This window comes from Xiphophorus hellerii, chromosome 5 (genome assembly GCF_003331165.1).
Source record: "Xiphophorus hellerii strain 12219 chromosome 5, Xiphophorus_hellerii-4.1, whole genome shotgun sequence".
NCBI lineage: Eukaryota > Metazoa > Chordata > Actinopteri > Cyprinodontiformes > Poeciliidae > Xiphophorus > Xiphophorus hellerii.
In genome coordinates, this window is record NC_045676.1 from 5,314,672 (window position 1) to 5,336,835 (window position 22,164).

Genomic DNA, 22,164 nt, shown 5'->3' on the forward strand with positions numbered 1-22,164 from the left:
TATGTTCTTCAGATTTCAATTTTGGCATATAGCACAATTTCAATGCCTCGATACATTAATTCACAACATGTGAGTTAAATGGAGGCTTACCTCTGAATGTATTTTATAGCAAAACCTTAACACTTCAATCTTGAGTGACATTAAGAAAAAATCTAAATAAATCAAATGAGAAATCAGGAAGTGAATTGTGGACCATCCAAATGCCTTAAAGTTATCTTAAAGGACTCTTCAAGCAATTATGTTCAAACAATTATATATATTTATGAAGGGGTTTTTTCAAGTTAAATGGAAAATGTTAATATTTTTGGCTCTAAGCGTGTTGTTCTTTCAGCAGTTTGCCTTTTTTGAGTCTAAAACAATTGCTCAATTACTACTGCTGCTGACGTGGATCATGACCGTATGCAAACGTCTGACCTTGAATAACATTTTTAAAAATCTCCCTGTTAATAACTCTTTTTGCAAATACAAGTCTGTTTTGAATCCCACTTTACCTTAAAAAATGAGGTGTTTAGTCTGATTTAATGTCAGAGCCTGGAAAAAATGTTGCACGTTTTTATACCATATATCTAAATTTCTGTTTTTTGTTGTGTTTTCATGAGTTTGTCTGAAATTGTGTAAAATAAAAAGCTGCAAATCCGGTAGTACATATTTATTTATACTATGTAGACTATAAATAGGTGTAATGTAAAAAAAAAAGGATTTCTTTGTCCAAAGAAGAAAACAGCAATATTTACAGTAGAAATCTGTTAAAGAAATGACTTATTATTTATTATTTAAGGGATTATATTTCCATTTTTGTCATTTCGGTTTGCAGCGCACAGTAAATAACCGATTCGGTTCAGAAAGCATGCGAGCTGCAATAATAAAAATACTGTTTCAAGCAAAATCACAAATGCTTTCTAGTACAGGCTTCAAGGAACAGGATTGGAGAATATAACGAAAATCTCTAATCTAACCAGACACAGAGCAAAGCAAAACTTCTATTGAAATTCTAACAAATGAATCGTGTTGGTTTTTGGTGGGGTGTGCGTGTGTGGGTGTGTTGCAAAAATCCCTTTAGACATAAACACACATGTATACACCCAGAGCAGGGGATAGTTGGTTTGACTGTGGCTGCAGGAAAACATATTGTAGACATTTTCACACCTACAAATCAGTCAGCATGTAAGGATGGACACTTAAGCAGCCGTATGTTTTACATTAGGTGGAGTGAAAAACCTCCCCCACCAGCCAGCGTTTAACTTTCCCTTTTCTCCTTTTCTTTTTTCCTCCCTGTGTATGTCTGAAGCTCTGCAGCTCTAATTGAAACCACCTTCTGTTTCTTTTTATCGCCAGACCCTTTCAAAAGTTTCAACTATTTGTCTGTCTGCAAACACGCTGCCTGCTGTCTGTCTCTGTGGCCAAGTCAACAGTCCCCTACATGTTGCTTTACAGATAGACTATTTTCACTTTGTGGTGGTTCTTATAATTGGCCGTGTGGGTGTGTGTGTGTGTGTGTTGTGTTTTCAGGAGTATTTTTCTTGGCAGCTGGTTGAAGTCCAAACAAGCTATCTGATTTCTGGACAAATTCAGCATCGGGTTTACGTTTATTTTTGGTTCCATTGCGTTTTATATATTTCTAATGCTTATATTCACAGTCCATTGTAGGTTATGAGATAATAGATAATTATAAAGCAATTCAGGTGGCATGTAGGAGGAGCGACCTTTCACCTTGTGATCCAGTCTCTGGAAACTTGAAAAATTGGGGGAAGCAGGATATCGTTTCCCCAAGAATCTAAAGAAAGTCAATACAGACTTCATTGTAGTTTAACTGAATATGTTTTAGGTTATGTGGAGTAGTTATTGATAGCTAATGCCTTACTTGCAGGGGACAGAAGGTTTATCGATGGGAATTTGAAAGCAGCAATCGCTTTAACTGAATATTTTACATCTTTGACCATCTGCTTCAGATCATCATGGCAGTTGATCTGAAGGCCAGCTGCCATTTTGACAGATTACAATTCACACACATGACCACTTGATGCAGAGATTTTTAACTTTAGCCACAGAGGGCATCGCAGATATGTCTAAATCAATCAAATTATCTCCTGGACTCAATGCATCTCCTCTCCGGAGTTACAGACAAGAGTCTTTGGAGTGCGTCTGTGACGACTACAGATCACACACCGGTATATCTGAACTACTTGTGCAGAAATCTTCCCTGATTTCAAAACTCCGACCAAAGTGACGCTCGTGTGGGAACATAGCACAGATCCAGAAAAACTTAAAAACTGTCCAAAACCTCAGGACAACACAATACGCACAAGAGGGCACGCAGTTCACGTCTATGCAGAACAGGAGGAAGTTGTGAGATTGCGTGTTCAGGCCACAGCATGTGAATCGTGCTGCGCTGTGGACGACCCTGCTCTACGCTTTTGCATAAAACTGTTTAGGTTAATGTAGTTTATTCAACCAAGCATAGTTAATTTTGTTACTTTGCAACATTACATGGTTGTGTCACTCTGCCTGAACAGCTGAGAGTTGCATTCTTTGAGTATTATTAGAAAATGACCTGTGAGGCCATAAGAATGAGCTATTATGGCACAACAGATGAGTTGCTGTTTTTCTGGGGTAATAGCACGGTGAGCCAAAGCATACAGAGGAACAGTTGCGTGCAGACGTGATGACAGCTGTTGCTGCCATCATGTTACAGATGCGGCTTCATTCTGTGTTCATCTGCATGTCACAACCTTTAAGAATACCTCAGCATGAAGATCACTCCCTAATTTTTGTGCTAATTTGGTTTAATTAGTTTACAAAGATAAATTAGGAGAAAAAACATCTGAAACTCATTAGCTGTTTCTGAAAGTTTGCTTGACTCTTGGCAGACTTTGAGTTACACTGTCAGAAATAAGCCATGGTGGAATGACGCAACAAAAGCCTTAGCATCAATTATTTTATGCTGTGTTAGGAATATTATTTGTTGAAAAAATTAGTCAACAACATAAAACAAAATGTAGAACTTTAATTAATAAAACATAAATTTTGATGCAAAGAATATCAAGTTATGTTTTAATTATTGATAAAAATGTGATGTTTTTAATTTCAGTTATGACTAGTAAGATATTCATTTAGACTTGAAACAACATAATTAAAGAAAGGAGAGAAGTTTGATTTTGTTAAACTCCCTTTTATGTCCATGTACAAGAAGTTGTATCTATGACTAAATTAAGTGAAACTCAAACCTGGCAAGGTTGCAGATTACCTTTGGGAAGGTGCTGTCTGTAAACTAGGACTGTCAATGTTAATGCTCTTATCCGCAGAGGGTTACCTAGTACACAAAAGGGCGTTACACGGGCCGGTACTGCGGTCAACGATGCAAAGTCGCAAACACGAGTGAAAAGAGGAACAACGAGCGTCAGATTTTGCTTTAAAAATCTCAGCGATGGACGTTTGGATAAAACCAACGTAGTATGTAGCCTACTTATTGCAACAGTGAATTATTCTTCCACTGAAGTGCAACCAGTTATAATTACCATTTCTAAATGATGTTTGAAATAAAATGACTTTTTTTAACTTGGAAAATTGTAATGTTTAGTTTGAGACATTTTTTTGATGCATGCTTCACTTCAAGCTTACAAAGCTGAACATAGTGTTTGTGTTTAATCACAGCCGAAGAGTGTGATTATTTTTCTTAAATGAGTAACAGCGTTACTGTAAACATTTAAATGTATGAACATATGATAACTTCAGTATGAGATTTTATGGCACAGTAGGAATTAGCACTACTAATGTCACACCATCTGCTCTGCATCTTCAACATGAAATATTATGTGAATTTGATCCATCCTTTTTTATCCATCCATCCATTTTCTTACACCCTTGTCCCTAGTGGGATCGGGGGGTGCTGGTGCCTATCTCCAGCTAGCGTTCCGGGCGAGAGGCGGGGTCACCCTGGACAGGTCTCCAGTCTGTCGCAGGGCAACACGCACACACAAACAACCATGCACACACACACACACACCCCGGGAGGAAGCCGGAGAGAACCCACGCATGCACAGGGAGAACATGCAAACTCTGTGCAGAAAGACCCCGGGCCGGGAATTGAACCCAAGTTGCTGCAAGGCAACAGCTCTACCCACTGCGCCACTGTGCAGCCCTCCTTTTTTAATTTAATGATTCAAAGTTTTGTCTTACTGTTTTGTTCATTAGTTGCATAAATTCTTCAAAGGGGAAAATCATTGCAACCTTCGTTCCAAAGCTGAATAACAGTTTTGTCAGCTGTCAGACATGAATTACTTGCTAGAGACATTTTGAGGCTCATGTTTCTTTTTGGCAGATGCGGTAAAGGTAAACCAGACATGATGTAAACAAGACATTAGGGAAATGGGCTGATTAAGAAGCAATGAGCAAGAAGAAACTGGGGGATTTTTACTCTGAAGGTCATGTGGTCGCAACAAAGCAAACAGCAATTCTTTCTTCATATTAATTTCCTTGCATCATTTGTTGATGTGATCAGTCAAACCATCTGTTTTATGTCTGTCCGTTTAAAGTTTCCAAGCTGAAGACAAAGAAATATTATTTATGCAACTGCATTAAGATTGGAATAAAAACAGAGTTAAGACTTTCAATCTAACTGGGATAACCTTGCGTGTGTATTTTTAAATAAACTAGGATAAAATAGTTTTTTAATGGAAGAAACAATTAACTGTGGTAATAGTTTCTTAAAGCTAAAACCATGAAACTAGATATCTTTATGCTGTCAGAAAACAACAGTTTCTGCAACGCTCTTAAGTTTTGGAAATGATAAAGATTCAAACACATCATGAGGCAATAAAATTCTGTTTTTTTTTCTTTTATTGCGCAACTTAGAGACATCTCACCAAAGATAGTCCACTAAAACCTCCCTGTTCCTACTAAAATGCCAACCCAGAAACTTCTCCCCTGACTAAGATGTTTGTGTGCGATTCTGCAGATTATTGTCTAACACTAAGCAACTCTTCTGTCAATATTCTGTCACATAAACACAAGTAATATTTATCAAACTAAAGCTCTTCATGTCTTTCCATGTCAATATCTGCTCATCAAATGTTAAAACCTTAAGATTTTTTAAAAGATTATATGAAAACTATGCTTTTACTCACATGTACACAAGGCTGGAAAGTTATTTAAGCTCTAAAAAGGGATTTTAATTTGAATAGAATTAGAGAAACTATTTCATTATCAGCAGGCATCTGAAACATTGAATTAAATTAAAAGCTCTTAAAAGCTACTCATATTCATGGTTGATGGAATTAAAAGTGAAATGGGCTGAAAAAATGAGTTGAAACAGAACATTGTTTCAACTCATTTTTTTTGGCCTAATTTTTACAGATGCTAAATGTTTACCTTTACCACAAGGTTATAGACCTGATTGTCACTGTTGGTTAAAAATCTCTGTTGGTAAGTACAAGAGCTTTACGTCTTTTATTTCCAGTAATCTACACACGGAAAAGATTACTGGAAATACAAAGACAGGCTGGTAGCTGTATTTTGCTATAAGATTTCTGCTTTTTTTTTTTGTCCTCTAAAGGTGTGCAATAGCCAACAGGACGTGTCCGCCTGGCCAGGTGTGGAACACTAAGCAGTGTCAGTGTATCAGCATGGCTTCGGTTGTTAAGCCCCCTCCTCCACCACTGCTTCATCTACGATCACCTCAGCAGCCCCATGGTAGGTGTATGACACGGTTTCACAAAGAAAAGTTCATCTGGCACTGCTTGGGCTTTTTTTCTGCACAACAGACAAATCTAAATCATATCTAAGCGGTGATATGACCTAAAAACTGTATGTTGATGTATCTTACCTATATCTTCATAGACGATACAGTGCCTATGAAAAGTATTCACTCTCTAGGATCTTTCAGTGTTGCAGTTTGACCGCCACTCAGAAGAGGGCAGCGCTGGTCATTCTTAAGTGAAACCAGCTGATATAGAAATAAAGGTGGTGGGACCATACCAGAATGAGAAAAAGTAACAGTCGAAACAAAGTCCAGTGTGGGATGCCAAAATCGCTTTATGCGGTTCCGTTTTGAAATATAAACACTTGACAAATTTCGTAAGTTCCACTTTAATAGCGCTCATTCAGCATCAACTTCTGATGTAAAAATGGCTGATATGGTATGAAGTTTAACATATGATATCAGAAAAGTGGAGGAGATAACAGAGAAAATGTAAAACATGTTGGGTTGTGTGGGTGCTGGTGCCATTCTCAAGTGACCAATAGAATAGAAGATCCAGTAGAAGATCCAGAACCAAAGACATGTTGCCAGTGCTAACAATACAATACATCACTACAACATAGTTTAAATAAAAAGTTGAAAATGGATGGGTTATCAGTGTGACTAGGGTGCTACATTTTAGCATGTGTGCTATAAATTGCACAACACACAAAACTGTGATACCAGGCACAGCAGGTCAAGTTCCTCTGTCACTAGTTGCAGGGGAAAGTTCCTGCGTTCACTGAGGAGGATTTATGGCTGCAGAGTGTTTGCTGAATGCGTGTTTGTAGAATCCTTACTTTGTGTTTGGCTCTGATAACACTCTTTGTGGATCCCGAGTCAACAAATAAAAACAGAGGAATGCAGAGACCTCAGTGCACCAGATTCCACAAATAGCTGTCATGTACAAATACAAGCGAACAGTGTTTGGAATTGAACATATGGGTTTTGTTTCCTCAAGTTTCCAAGCAGATTCTGATTGACTGGAAAAAAACTGATTGTCAGACTGATTGGACAGATTAGAAGCTTGTGATAATCAAAACTGGAGCTGCTGTCACTTTGTTTTTTAGTTTGCCAAGTATTTTAAATGGTCTTACATTTATCTAAGCATTAGGAAATTAAGGACATTCTGTGGACTATTAAGACCTGTCATAAAAGGGAAATGTGGGTATTGCTTATTATACAAACGGTTTGCGTTCCTCTAGATCAGAGTTTCTGAAACTTTTTCTGGCTGAGGACCATTTACCCCATTTAACAAACACTCATGGACCACCTAACTTTAAAATATCCCCCACAATAACACAACTTCTTAATATATACAGCCTGAAATGAAAATATTAAGTCTCTTGTGACTGGCCACGATAAAACCATGAACACGTCTACCAGGAGCATTTTGAGTTGTTTTCAGATTCTGTGTGTATTCTAAACTTTCCAATGACAGAAAACACATTGAAATAAAAAAAGTTATCTACAACGCTAATAACATTTTAGGGCTATTTGTAATTTAGAAACATAAAAGAAAAATAGACTTGAGTTGCTTTGGCAAAAACAAACATTTCCTTTCAGTCAGTAGATAGCCCAATATAAATAATTTTATTTCAGGTCTTAAGATGCAGTTAGTCAGTGTGGGGCGCGGTTCTGCTCACCGCCTCGTCACCGGCATATTGCATTCAGCACAGCCGCAGACCCAGATCTGCATGCCTGCAGCATGCTGTGTATCATAATGGTGTTCAAAAACAAAAGTTCTGAACTTTGTTCTCAGCCTGAGCGCAGACTTTTCTGTGGGAAAATAAGAACTCCACCTAGAAGTCAGAACGATGATTTAGATTGTTAGAGTCAGTGAGAGCATAAAGAGAGTGGGAGCATCTTGCACTTTGTCAGCAGAAAGTGTTTTTCTGTTTTATCTGTTCGTTTCATCCTTGGACACACAACTACGCACACACATAATGATTCTGTCTGGAACAGACTGAAGATCTGTTTGCTGTTTGTTCTGAAACGTCTTGCCTTTTTCTATGTTTTTTTTTTTTTTTTTTTTTTGAAAGATAATCTGCTGTTCGTGAAATAGAGTCATTTGGGTTCTCCCAGAGGAAATGGATGATCCAAGTAGAGTGAAGGAATTTCATAGTTTGTTGATGTGTCATGCACTGTTGTGGTCGCAGTTTTTACATGAAGCTGTAAAAATTTAAAACACCATTATTCATAGTGTTTTATTAACATTTTGTTTACTTTTGCATAAAATCAATCAGGAAAAATTGAAGTCATGTTTTTGCTTTAGCCTTTATTCACAGTAATCAGAGATGATTGTTTTGTATATATCAGTAAAACTGCTCTCGTTTTCATTTTTCCTTTCATTCCTGCAGACATACTCTCATCAGATTTGTGTGGCCCAGATAAAGAGCTAGATGTGGAAAGCTGTCAATGTGTATGCCGTCTTGAAAATCCAACTCGTGACTGTGGGCCTAAGCGACACTTGGACCGAAACACTTGCCAGTGCGTCTGCAACATGCTGCCTGCTCCTTCCTGCCCCCAGAACCACATCTTCAACAAAGAGACTTGTCAGTGCACGTGCAATAAGACCTGTCCGAGGCACCAGCCCCTAAACAAGACGAAATGCTCCTGTGAATGTAACGAGTCACCAAATAAGTGTTTTCTGAGAGGAAGAAGGTTTCACCAAGCAACATGCAGGTGAGGAGGAAAGTAATGGCGTTGCATAAATTCATCCAGATATTAACACCCGACCCAAACCTTCGTCAAATTAAATAAAATTGGTGTGAAACATTTGTGCTGATTTGTGCAGCAACATTTTTTGTTTGTGCCGCTTTCATTTTAAAGATATTAACTGTTTTCAGAGGTCATCAAAGGTCAATCAGCACCCCAAACATTTGCAAAAACAAATACAATATGGTGTCAATCAACTGTGCTATGTTTCTGTCCCAAATGTTTTTGTGTTGTAAAATAATATAATACTTTATTGATCCCCAAAGGTCAGAAAATTTTGTTTGTAAAATATAATAAATGGCTTATATACAATATATTGAATATATTTATAGACTTAATATATTTATATATTATAATTTTTATACAATTTTATTATACATTTATACTCACATTTGTCATATACTTAATATACATGTATGTTTTAATATAGGTGTACATGTAAAATTTTTAAAAAATTACATGACCAAAATCAAGCAAAATTGGTCAGCTATATTTGTGTAGCTAAAGTTTTAGTAGTTGGCACTAAATTTACTTGATTTTCTTTAAATGTGGGGCTTGGAAGGCTGGTTGAAACATTTATTAATATCTTTTAACATGATAACGCCACAAACGAAAATATTTGTTGCACAAACGTTTGACACCGATTTTGTTTAATTTGAGGAAGAAGAAGGAGGTGAAACCTCACTGAGGTCCCAACGTGCACATGAAAGCTTGCACTCAGATTTTTAATTAGTACGTGTGTGTACATGTACAGTGCATTTACATATAGCCACAGAAAATCACTGTTCAGGCTGCACAAAGCGCTTAGACCATCGACTTCTGTGAGAAATATAAGATACCAGTGCGCTAATGACTTCCCATAGCTGTCACTTAGCAATTTCCCTTCCACACAAAGGAGGAAGTACGCACACATATACACACATCCATCCATCCTGTCCAGTTCTGACCCTTCGTGACCTTGTTTGGGAGTGATTTATGAACATAGCAAAATTTGGGACCTGGCACAAAAAACTTTGCTTATTTATTTGGACTCCTTTTCATCACTAGCTTAATGTTCTCTTTAAGTAACCATAACAAAGTAGTTTTTTATTACAGATATTTACACATTCATGCATTAGAAATATGTTTTCCCAACTGTCTCAGTAGTATTGTCTTCTGGGAAAGCATACATATAAGTAACTTGGCTGCAGCAACAAGATGAAGTGTGGGGATCTTCTGAATTATCTTTTCGCATCTTGACTTACTTTAAGTTGGCTTGACAGGCCAGATTTCATACTTAAATTCTGACATCACTGAGTGACAACATATTTTTCACATCATCAAACGAATTGACTTAGGAGCTAACAGAGGGCGCTTCTTTTGTTTTTTCCTCTCTGCTATAGTTTATTTATATAGCTCCAATTCACAACAAATGTCATCTCAAGGCACTTCACAAAAAAAATAATTTCAGTTCAATCATACATACATTCAAACTGATCAAACTGAGTATGAAACAGGTATGCGCTCCTTCAGGATGAAGTGGCTGCCAGCTTAATAAACTTAATAAAATATAAAGTAAGGAATTTATTTGGGGGGCTTCATTTGACAGTATCTTGACAGGACTGTGCGAAGGATGGGATTTGAACTGGGAATGGCCGCGTCCAGGTATGTAGACTGTAATCACTGCGCCATGCGAAGCCCAATTAAACTGGTTTGCTGTTCTTTGAAGGTTTTACCTTCGTTTTAGATTCTTTTACTTTAGTTCTAGATTGCTTTACATCAGTGTTAGCATCCCTACTTCTGCTTCATTATAGTCAACAGAAGCAGAGATGCGTTCTTTATGGGCCAAAGCTGCTTTTTGCTTCAGGATTTATTTGCATTACTGTAAACTAGTCAAGGAAACACATGTATCAGCTCTAGCTTAAAGACTCACAGTATTTGCTTATATAACTTAAATCAGCACAAACTCGGTCCGGTTTTACTTTTCTTCAGTCTCGTTAGTGCCGCTTTACTTCCACCTGCACACACAGCAGACTCGCACTCTCCGGTTTGCTCTGACACATCCGCGCCGTCTCGGCGGCTCTTGAAGGAACCGCACCACCTGCTGTGTTCGGCTGTTAGAGCACTCAGCGTAATATTTTGGTAACGACCCTCGCTCTGCGCTCCTTCAGGATGAAGTGGCTGCCAGGCTGCCCCTGCTGGTAGTTGTTGTTTTTTCCTTTATGACGTCTACATTCCATCTGTAACATTTAACCTCTTGAAATAAGTAAGTTGGTAGTTACTGTCGCTATCAGAGAGCACGGTTTTATGGCATTGGTGCAGATTATTATGTCTCTAATTACATCAGTCCATTTTACGTTTCCATCTAGCGCTGTTTAGAGTCACAGAAGTCTGCTAATTAGAGGTACGGTTACAAAGGCTGGATGTCTCTCCATTTCAGGGTTGCAGATGAACATTAATGCAGCCTTAATGAAATTGTCTTGTTAGGAATCATTAGAAATTATAATTATTGAAGTCATGTCAGTCATGGTGGTGCAGTGGTTTCTGCTGGTTTGTTATTCTTCTTCAATGTCAGTTTATTTAGAAAAATTCATTGAAGAGATGTTGGCATACTAAGAGGCAGCATAGCTCACAGCAATGAATCAGGTTCATTAAACTGGTTTTCACACCAGTTCTGTTAGTCTGCTTTATTTTAACTAGAAAACCTAGAAAGTCCAGTTCATTTGGGGAGGTGTGAATGTGCAATCAAACTTGGATGTGGACCAAAATACCAGTCTCTGATCCACCTAAAAACCTAGGTCTTGGTTCGATTGAAGTGAACTCTGATGTGGTTTTACTGCATATGTGAATCACAAACTGACTGGAGAGCGCTCAAAAAGCAGGAAGCGGACTATAGAGCACGGCATTCTGGGAAGATTGAACCATTTCTCCCAGTCACGTGTTTATTTTGGTTGTATCTTAAGTATTTTGCCAAAGACAAAAGTCGTTTTAACCAACAACAAAAGAGATTGTATAGTTTCATCATGTTTGTCAATTAATATAACTAATCATAGATTACTGAAAATGTAGACTACTGAACGTACAGATCTGGAACAGGGAAGCTTTTACAATGTTGTAATTTAAGTTTCTTTTTTTGGATATTCTGAAAACTGAGGACAAGTAAGAAAACATTTTAGGGCAAACATAATTTGATAATTTCTCTCCATTAAAGCCACTTTTCACAAAAGATGCATAAAACGCAAGTGGACAAAGCCCTCAAATCGCCACGCCTGTTTTTCTCATCTTTATTCTCTGATTAATTGTCGTTACATTTGTTTGTTTTCTTCTTTTTTAATTGCAGTTGTCTTAGGCCTCCATGTGAGGTGAGGAGACGGAAGTGTGAAGCAGGTTTCTTCTTCAGTGAGGAGGTGTGTCGCTGTGTCCCCTCGCATTGGAGGCGCTTGGACTAATCTGGCTCATAACTCGCCATCAAGATGCAAACTTTAGACAGTTCAATACATCACCTATTACTTGTCGACCTGCTGGTCAACAGGATTCTTATCAGCCATGGTGGCAGCTAAGTGAGTGGATCCTGATGGACTTGGGGAAACCGTTGGGATTGGAATGCAAATGATTGGAAAATGGACATAGAAAGGTGATAAATGCACTGATTTTCTTTTGAGGACATTTAAATGGAGAATGAATGACAAGACGGGAGGAAGAACTGCAGGATTAAGAGTCAACACTCAACCTTTGTTAAATAATGCGTTTTAAAATATTTGGAAATTAATTATGTCTCAGTATTCTGATGTGAAAAATTGATTATATTATTTATTAAATGCTATTTTCATCCTTTGTTTATTGCAATTTCTGTATTTTTTATAAAAATACACTGTGATCAATATTTTTATATCATGTATGTTAAGTATATGTGTGTAAAATAAAAGTATCCCGGATGTTGTAATAAGTCTTTTCTTGGATGCAGCAGTTAACTGTTGGCAGGGAGGATCAGGTCTGCCTGATTTATCCAGGTAACAGGAGGATATTTGAAGGACGTGTTTTGTCTTAAAGGTCATATAAGGTGTTTGTTCTCCTTTTCAGAGTCTCTCTAGGACATTTGAGATGTTATGGTAACACATCTCTGCAGTATTTGTTAAAGGGGCAGCATTATGTATTTTCTAGCCACACAGTATCATTTTACAGTACAATCAAGTAACTGTTACTTTCAGTTGAAAAAAATAATGTGTATATATAAAATATGACTTAAAAGAAACTTGACTTTGTAATCTTGAAATTGGGCTTCTGTCTCTTTAAAAAAGCCTTAAGTGTTGGAAAGCGCTCTGCCTTCAGGAAGTCATCACAACATTACTCCTCTATTAACTCTTTATTAAAGTATTTAGCTGCATTGCATTGTGCCTTAAAGGATTAAAGAATTTTTCAAATATGCATGAAAGAATCAGAGCAACACTCTAGGTATGTTTTAGATGAGGGAATAACAGCTCAAAAAAGTTGATTTTACATCATTCTGTCCCTTTAAGAGCAAGTGGATGAGATGTATTTGGTAAATAGGGTTTATTCTGCAGGACTGGACCAGACTAAGGCTAAATAGGTGATATTAGTTTTTTCATGAGACAGTTGAGGACCAAATTGTTAGCACCTAATATGAAAATGCAATTTTAAAAGTATTTAACTTTTTGACAGCTTTTTTAGATTTTAGATGCAAACACAATGATTACAAAACCATCAAAAACTACCAGTGTAAAAATTATAAGCACGTCTGATGCTGTTTATTCCATGTGCATCGTACCGCCTGTACGTCTTTAGTTTTCTAAAAGACTCATGGAATCAATCCCATTCTTCTACATCAAATCTTAAACTCCTTCTTCTGGATGTTCATCTTCAGTCCACCTCATAGATCAGGGCTTTCTGCATGTCAGTCAGTAACATGTTTGGCTTTAAGGCATTTCTTCACCAACAGCAACATATGTTCATGAGTGGTCATAATTCTTTCCACCTTGACAAGATTACAAGTTCCAGATGCACTGAAGCCACCACCGTGTTTTATTGTGGAAATGTTCTGTGGGTTATCCTCTACCCTTTTTTTTCTATATTTCCCAAGCAATATCGCTATGGTCAAAGAGCTCAAGTTTCATCTAATCTGGCCAAAGACCATTTTAGCAGCTTATAAAACTACCCTTTAAAAGTTATCTGTAAACATTGCTGAATTTTGGCTCTCTCCTCTTTAAAACACTGATTTTGTTCATTGAGGTTTGTATGCACAGTATTTTCATCAGATTGACGTTTGGACTTTGACTTTTCACAGTTTCACTTTGTGCACAGGCAGGTGGCTGTGACTCAATAATTGGGTAGTCGGCTTGCAAGTTATCCTCCGACTCAATTACTCTGCTAATATTATTCAGAAACATTATTGTAAGAAGACACATCTTCCTCCTGGGTCCCAAAGCCAACATACCTATAGAAAACCACAGGAGGAATGGCCAGAACCAGAACTTAAATCAGACAATTCAATTGGTTTAAAATTAACATAAAATCTTTTATTATTATTTATTTTAACTCACCATAGTGCTGCTTTATATAAAGTACATATCTGTAACAGTATCTTGTATTAAAAATAGTATAACTGCTGGGGGGGTAAAGAACATCTGAAGCCTAGAAAAAAGTAGACCCAGTGATGTCTATCATGGCAGATGAAACCAAAGTAGAGATGTCTGGTTTCATGTTTAAAGAAAATCAGACACCGCACATGGACGCAAACACCTGTGCATGTTGGTAAGATAATCTAGGCAGACCCATGCACCTACTGAGTCAATGAAGAGCTTCTTATCCTAAAGTTTTCACGTAACAATCTGTTTGACAAATCATGTAAAATTATGTTCTCAACAGGACAGTGACTCCCAAACATACCAGCAAATCTGTAGCAAGATACCTGGAATAAAAATTAATCCAAAATTCACAGATAAATTCAGACAGAAAATGTCTACTTTAAAGGCCACATATTATGCTTCCTACAGTTTATGTAGGTCTATGAGCTTTACAAAACATGTTCATTATATATTTTAGCACAAAATCATTCTTAGGTAATGAGATTTTCTGCCTATTTTGAGCTTCTTTCAGAATGAGCTGCTTTAGGGCCTCTTGTCGCTTTAAATCCAAATAAGCTGCTGCAGGCTTTCACTGGGGTTGCTAGGTAACAGGCTGGGGTTGCTAGGTAAGGGGCTGAGCTTTCGGTAGGGTTGCTAGGTAACGGGCTGGGCTTCCACTGGTGTTGCTAGGAAAGAGGCTGGGCTTCGCTGGGACAGTGCCTGCTGATTTGAGGTTTTTGGAAAAGCTCATTTTCCAGACACCAAAAAAACAACTACTAAAAAACAACTTTATGTTTTTTTTAAGCTCTTAGGTTGTTTTTAGAAGCAGTGTAGACCCAAACAGAAGTACAAAAGCATACAAAATGTAAATTTTGAGTAATAGGTCTCCTTTGAGCTATTGCTGCCAACTTTGGCTCAATAAACTAATAAATAATTGTTTGTAATTAGACTTCCCCATAACTTTACCTAAGAGAAATGTGAAATTCAAATGTTGATATCATATATTAAAATGTTTAAGTGTCACAGTTGCATAAGGGGGTGAAGGAACCTAAACATAATTTTACAAATGACCCGAGATAAACTTCATTACCTGGCTAAAACAGAATAACTGTAAGGAAGCTGAACAAAAAAAAAAGAACCTAACAAATTAGGTCATTCTTGAATTTGTAGGGACGTATTTAATTAGAAATAAACAGAATAATAGTTTATTTGCTTTTTCTCTCATTAGTATCAAAAGGCTGCCATGTTCTTCAGAGTTAAAATAGTTCTCTCACATGAAAAAGAGTTCCTTGTTCATTTATTTCTATGCTTTTGTTTTAGTCTCCAGGAAGTTTAGGTGGGACATTGTAGCACCTCCAGCCCCCACCCTCAACACATTCACTAACACATCGGAGTAAACACACCTCAGATCCCAGCGAAACAGGGAAGGAAGTTAGTGGAGCTAACCCAGGTCTGCTGATGAGAAGATAAGATGTTGGCACAGATGGTCTGTGTGTCTATATGTGTGTGTGCCTTTGCTTGTAAAATCAGTAATAAATGTGACATAGAAAGAAGTGTTTCATAGTTTTAAATCTCTGTCTTAATTTTTGTACATTTTTATTCATGATTTATTGAATTTCTACTGAAGCTTTAGCAATACTAGAGATGTTTATATTAAAATAAATAAAGACTGTGGAATCTTTGGGATGAGAATTAAAGAGAAAAATGTGAAAATAAAGTTTGGTGCCACAGAAACCAATTCACACAGTACATTACAACAAAGTTCTCTATTAGCAATCCAACTCCCTTCCTGCCATTCAAACCCTTTTGACTTATGACCTCTGTGTGTGTGGGTGGGCGTGTGTGTGTGCACGGGTGGGAGGGAAGTGGGGGGTACTGGGTGAACCAGTTGCTTAGATAACAGCACAATGAAACACAGTGAGTGTGTGCATTTAGAAAGGAAATGGGCTTTTAACAATTTCCATTTAGAATAAATCAGACTCCAAGGGTGTCTATAGACAACCTTCTTTATTCTTCTATATTTGGATAAGAAGGAAATGTATTTAGTGACATCACTTGTGCATTTTTGTTGATCTTTGCACTTTGAAACATTGGAAAAAGCTGCTCACTGAACAGTTAACTCCTACCTTCACAATACATCCCGATTTTCATGTCTTTCCGATGTTTTGCTAGGAAGTTGAGAGTTTTAGATTTTTATGGGGCTGGCATTTAATCCTAAGATATTAAAGTTTTAGAAAACAGAAGGTATGGTTTAATAATGAGACTATTGTACAGTAGCATATTGAAATATAACTTTTTTATTAATAAGGTCAAACTGTTTGTCCAGTACCATGGACAGCAGCACCAGAGGTTCGATTTAATTTAGACTGTAGGGCCGCTGATATTCACTGGGAACAGTAAGACTCTAAAATTAGGTATTTTTAATCAGGCACTTTCAACTTAATTTGAAACCCTATTTGCTAAAGAAATATATTGTGTCTAACATGAGAAGGAAATAAGCTTGACCTTTCAGTGTTATTCAATCACTCTTAATTCCCTCGGTCTGGCCAGTGACAATTCAGAGGAGAGAAACTAAAGAGTTTGAGGAGGAATACCACCTGAGATACAAAGTAATTTAAAAAAATAATTTTAATGACAGTAATATTTGAGTGTACTGCACAAAGAGTCATTCCTGGTAGCATATTTTCTTCTATAGAGATTTAAATTCAAAATGTGTTGATATGTTATGGAAACAATTTGAATCAAAACTAAAACAAAATAGAAAACAGATATCTGCCAAAGATTGTGGGTTTGCCCTCAAACATTACAAGTTACAATTTAATGACAAGAAGAAAGGTTTAAGATGCTGGCGTTTCTAGTGTGTAAACATTTGTAAGTAAGACAAAAATGACCCGTAATTTTGATTTTGGGTGTAAGTTGTCTGGCAGGGCCACAACAGACTAGCAGTTAAGTTTGAAAATGTCACAACAGATTGGACCAACCAGATGTAGTAACTGAAAAAAGTGCAAATAAAAAAAAAATATTACTGATGAAAATATTAATGGGCTTGCACCGATCCACAGAGATGTGTGATACAAGTGTATCGGTAAGGCAGCTTTAAATTTCGGCAATTTATAAGGACAATTCTAATTACACCGGATTTTATCAGCTAAATTCAAAAACATTTATGTATTAATGCAAAAATGAATAAATTAATAAACAACTTATTGACCAAACAGCGTTTTCTGTAGACCAGCACTATAACAGTTAAGCTAAGAAAATTATAATCAGAGTTGTTACTTCAGGTGAATTTTGGTTCAAAGGAAATAAGTTAATTTTCCGCCGCAAAGTCACTAAATTCTGCTCATAATATTACGTTATCACCAGTAATGGAACAGTTACTTTGAAAAAGTAACTTTAATCGGATTACTGATTACTCCTTGAAAAAGTATCTTAGATTACTGATTACTTGATTTGGAAAGTAACTAAGTTACATTAAAAGTAACTTTTTTAGTTACTTTCAGCAGCTGCTAACAACAACGCTCCATCACTTGTGAAAATTACATTGAGCTTTGCTAATTCTTAATTGCAAGTTATTTTATAATAGTAACATCTACAATGTTTCTCCACTTATATGGTTGAACTGAAGGGGAGATTGTTTAATGGTTACAACAGTACAAAAAAACCGTTAGTAATTCAGTAATTTGTGCGTGTTTTTGCGTTCTAGTATTGTCTGGAAAAGTATAAGTAGGATTTTACCCCCCAGCGTCCAGCATTACGGCCCTGAGTTTGGTGTCAGAGCACAGACTTGTGACACTTATCTAAATGTTAATGATTATAATGGCGTTTAGTTGTACAACTTGTTCATATTAGTTTCAATGTTTGCAGTTTTCTGGAGCGCATCGCGAAGCTCGACGTAATTCACAGGTAATATATTAAATTGATATTAACAAAGACACAGCGGGACGGATAATCCGGGAAATGATGGACAGGGAGAGTCTGACTAAAACTAACTGGATGTCAGACAAATTCTGGGGTTTATGTCTGCTTATGTCCAAGCCCAAAAAGGGCAACCCACTGCTGTCGCTGCTGATACTGTCGCAGAAACAGCGATCACTCCCCAAGACGCACGGAGGAAATAAAATTAAGAACATAGTAACGCAAAGTGATTTCGATAAGTAACTGTAGTCTGACTACTGGATTTGAAGTAGCAACGTGTTAAGTTACTGAAAAAAGTGGTCTGACGTCAGAAACTCTAATGACATCACCGGTTATCACTTTCTTTCATTCTTACCTGTAAAAGGTGATGCGAATGGATTTAGTTTACTGTAAATTTAGTTTAGTTTACTGATTTAGTTTACTGTAAAACGATTGAAACAAGTCCACGCAGCATATGAATTAGGGACCTCCGGTCACTTTACTTCCGCATTCAAGATGGCGGCCACGTAACGTAGAACTCAGCGTCCAATCAGGTCTCCACTTATTCTTATTCCGGTCTATAGGCGCGCGTACGTGACCACAACAACTGGCAAACATGGCAGAGTGAGTGGAACCGATACATTCACCGCCTCACTGTAAATCTACAGTTTGGCAACACTATGGATTTTACAAGAGAATCGGACAGCTTGAAAAAGCAAAAGCGATTTGCAAAATGTGCCACGCTGCTGTCAAATACACTGGAAGCAAGACTAACCTCATAACACTTGAAACAGCGTGGAATCCAGCGTGGAGACGCCTATCAGTTCACCGTCTTCAGAGGCAGATTCACGTCGTTCTTCTCCCTTCAGCTCCAGTCGAGGTGAGGCTCGTATTTCATCCTTTTCCAGTGGACAACTAGCTTTTAATTCCAGTCCTGCACAAGCTACAGCAGACGCCATGACTCCTCGCATGTTATTGTTTACTTCCGGAACCTTCGCCCATGCGCACAACGCTGGAAGGCCAGAAAACTATTCTTTGGCATCCATAGCCGCGCCGGCGCGGTAGAACAATTTCGTTAACTAAATGAAACCTGCACTTTACATTCAGTGCAGTGCGCCACCGCAAAGGGGAAAATACCGCAGAAAAACCGTTGAAGAAACAACTCAAAACCCTAGTATTCTTTTTTTTTTTTCTCGCTCTCTGTGTCGGTTACTCTGCGCGCGGACTCGTTGCCATAGCAACTGACAACAGCCTCAAGATTCAACACTAAAAGGCACTCAAATATTTTCTTCACACAGATTATATTACATATTTTTGTAAAGAACCATTCATTAGCAAATGATTGAAATTTGAATTCCTTAATTTATTCTTATTAACAAAAAAATATACAAACAATATATTTTTCTGCTAAGTTCATTTAAATCGAGATGTATCATGTGGAGGACGTAAATCTTTTTTAATTGAATCGCTGGTTGATGAGGAGAAATCTTAAATTGAGCTGAATATTAGATCATAGCTTGTTAATCCAACTGTGTGTGGTATCAGGTAGAGATCAGATTCCCCATCCCTGGAAAGTAGTTTTTACAAAACGGTGGAAAAAAATTGGGGGCATTCAAAAACCATGTTTTGATTATTCACAATGCAATTGAAACTGAAAAAAGCACATTAAAATTATTTAAATGATGTATTATGTTTAATTGAAGACTTTTTGCACACTATTGCATACAGATTAGATTTAGTTTAGCTTAAATCTGAAACTTAGCTACTTGCAGCTAAATCCCCAAACGTACAGGATCAAAAGTTTGATTAAAAATCTCTGTGGAGGCATTTTAATATGGCAGCTGCACCAACATGTGACAGTGAATGGGAGTGTGTTGGGTTATGGGTGTTACTGGTAAGTATTCAACGCTGTTTCAGTGTAACCATGGACCAAGCCTTCCACTAACGACTGTCACAGGAGATTTCTATCAGCCAAATTATTTTTTTCTTTCTTTCTTTCATTTCTTTCTTTTCATGTAACATCGATGAAGCACGTTTGTGTGTCTGCATATGTGTGTGTGTGTGTGTGTGCAAGAAAGAGACAGTACCGAGAGGCAGACTTACAGCTCCCCTCTGGTTAAGAAAACATGGCAGCTGCCAGCCCTGGCAGACACTTGGTCTAGCTAATATTAAGTTCTTGAAAACACACATTATTCTATATAAGGTTCTTACTTCTGACTCCTAAACATGGAAATGAAGTAGTCAATCACATGGGACATAAACTGCTTTATGAACATGAAACTTTATTTATAGGAGTTCAGCTCTCGCATCATTGGAAGAATGTTTTCAGAGAGGTCTGCTGGAGTTCACGGGATGTCCAGACCCAGGGAGGTTGTCGTATCACATGTTTGACATCTTGATTCACTTTCATTGCTGTGGATTTAGTGGAGCATTATAGCGTCCAGTAAAGTTATGTCTTGAAGTTAAAAACAAACACACATGCAAAACAACAACGTAAAGATAGCATTTGCCCAAAAACCAAGGGAACAAACTCAAGCAAATAAAAAAAAATGCAGACATGAGAAAAAAAATATCTAAAACTACATGCATAAAAGTGCAAATACAGGACTTGGTTTGCTTTCAATTATCTGAAAACTTCAACAGCTATCAGCCATGCATGCACAAATAGAAAGCTAATGATAGCATACAGCCACCATCACCCTAACTTGCATCTTCTTGGACTCATAATTGATCTATTGTACCAGGAGAAAGGCACTTGCAGAGATCTGAACTTATCACTGTGCCTGTGCATGCCATGTGATTTGACACCTTGTTGTTGCTAAATATTATTGCTTACATGCAATTCAAACAAGATGGACGTACACCCGAAGTTGTTCACAACAGTTTTCTTTTTTTGAAGTAATTTAAATTTTTGTTAAACAACTAATGAACAACCAATGACAGAAAAACGATGAACGCTGAGTCAAGTTTTATTTTGTGGCCAACATGGGAAAACAATGAGTGGATTTGCGAGATAGAAAGAAAATATAAAAATTGGAGGAATGTCTCAGTGTTAGCAGTTTTGGACTTGGTGTTAGTTGTAATCAATATAAAAGAGGACAGAATGTACAAAAAGGATGTTGGCAGGTGTGAATAAAATCACAAGTGAAGTGAGGATCAGAGAATCCAAGACTTTTTATGATGGACTCCACTCTGTAGGCAAACATGTGGGTTAGAGAAATAGAACCAACTTAATTTGGTCAAAGGCAACCTCTTGTATTAGACACGCTATTAATCCTGACTTGACTTGACTGTAAACAAAGGCTAAGTGACAAAAAGCATCATAGCTGCAGATATTCTTTATCAAATGTTACCTCGTTTATAACAAGACATTTTCCCTTGTTATAAGTGAAATAATCTACCTTTTCATCACTATTAAGAAATTATTGACCTAATGCAAGCTCCTTTAACTTAATGAAAAGTGAACCTTAGATATTTGCACGAAAAATTAAACCAAAAAAACTTGGTAGGATTTTGTGTTTTTGCAGTGTGCGAAGTTTTAAACTGTTTGATACATTTAATGTCAGAAGAAATTTATAGCAAACTACACAATACATAAACACAAATATATTCATAATTCTACATGCTAATGCTACAATTTCAAGTTAGACTTATATGCTTTCATCTGCCAGTGGTGTAATGGTGACATTTGTGTTGTTTGTGTGTCTTATGCTTGCGTGTACAGTAAAATAAAACTTTCTCCACAACGAACAGAACTTTATATTAAACAAGTAAAATACCAGCTTATTAAAATCACGAAATAAGCCTCACACTTTTTACAGGATAGTTTACACGTGGCTTTATTTATCAAACTACATACAGTGTGTGATTCGAGCTTCAAAGCATTTACCCCAAACTGCGTACCAATCTGTGTGTGAACTTGTTTGTGATGTGAGAGCAGACGGGTGACTGCGACTCATACTGACTGTTTTGAGGGGTTATGAAGTGCAGTACATTTGCAGATTTACAAAAGGTCTCATCTCAGCATTGCTTTCAATGTGATGTTTTGGGAAAACAGCAAAGTTACCAAAACCTTTACAACCCTGTGGATGGCATCATCGGGGATCACTGAGAGGTCAGCAGGTTCATCTTTGGAGGTCCACAACATTTCCTGAAGGAACGCTTGATCATGTAGCGGTGCCAGATTACTGTAGACCCAACAGAAAAGTTTTCAAAAAGTTGCAAAAGGTTTCAATCTCTGCTCAAGGACAGCAG

General features: G+C 37.2%; 1 protein-coding gene across 1 annotated transcript in view; it reads left to right on the plus strand.

Annotated features, from left to right (window-relative positions):
* vegfc (vascular endothelial growth factor c) overlaps window positions 1-12,374 on the plus strand; it is a 44,524-nt gene extending 32,150 nt beyond the window's left edge. The window contains exons 5-7 of the mRNA XM_032561796.1: window positions 5,552-5,688; window positions 8,095-8,419; window positions 11,772-12,374. Coding sequence (XP_032417687.1) covers window positions 5,552-5,688; window positions 8,095-8,419; window positions 11,772-11,880 — 571 coding nt within the window. The 3' untranslated portion in view covers window positions 11,881-12,374. The remainder of the gene's footprint in view (window positions 1-5,551; window positions 5,689-8,094; window positions 8,420-11,771) is intronic.
* The last annotated feature ends 9,790 nt before the right edge of the window (window positions 12,375-22,164 follow it).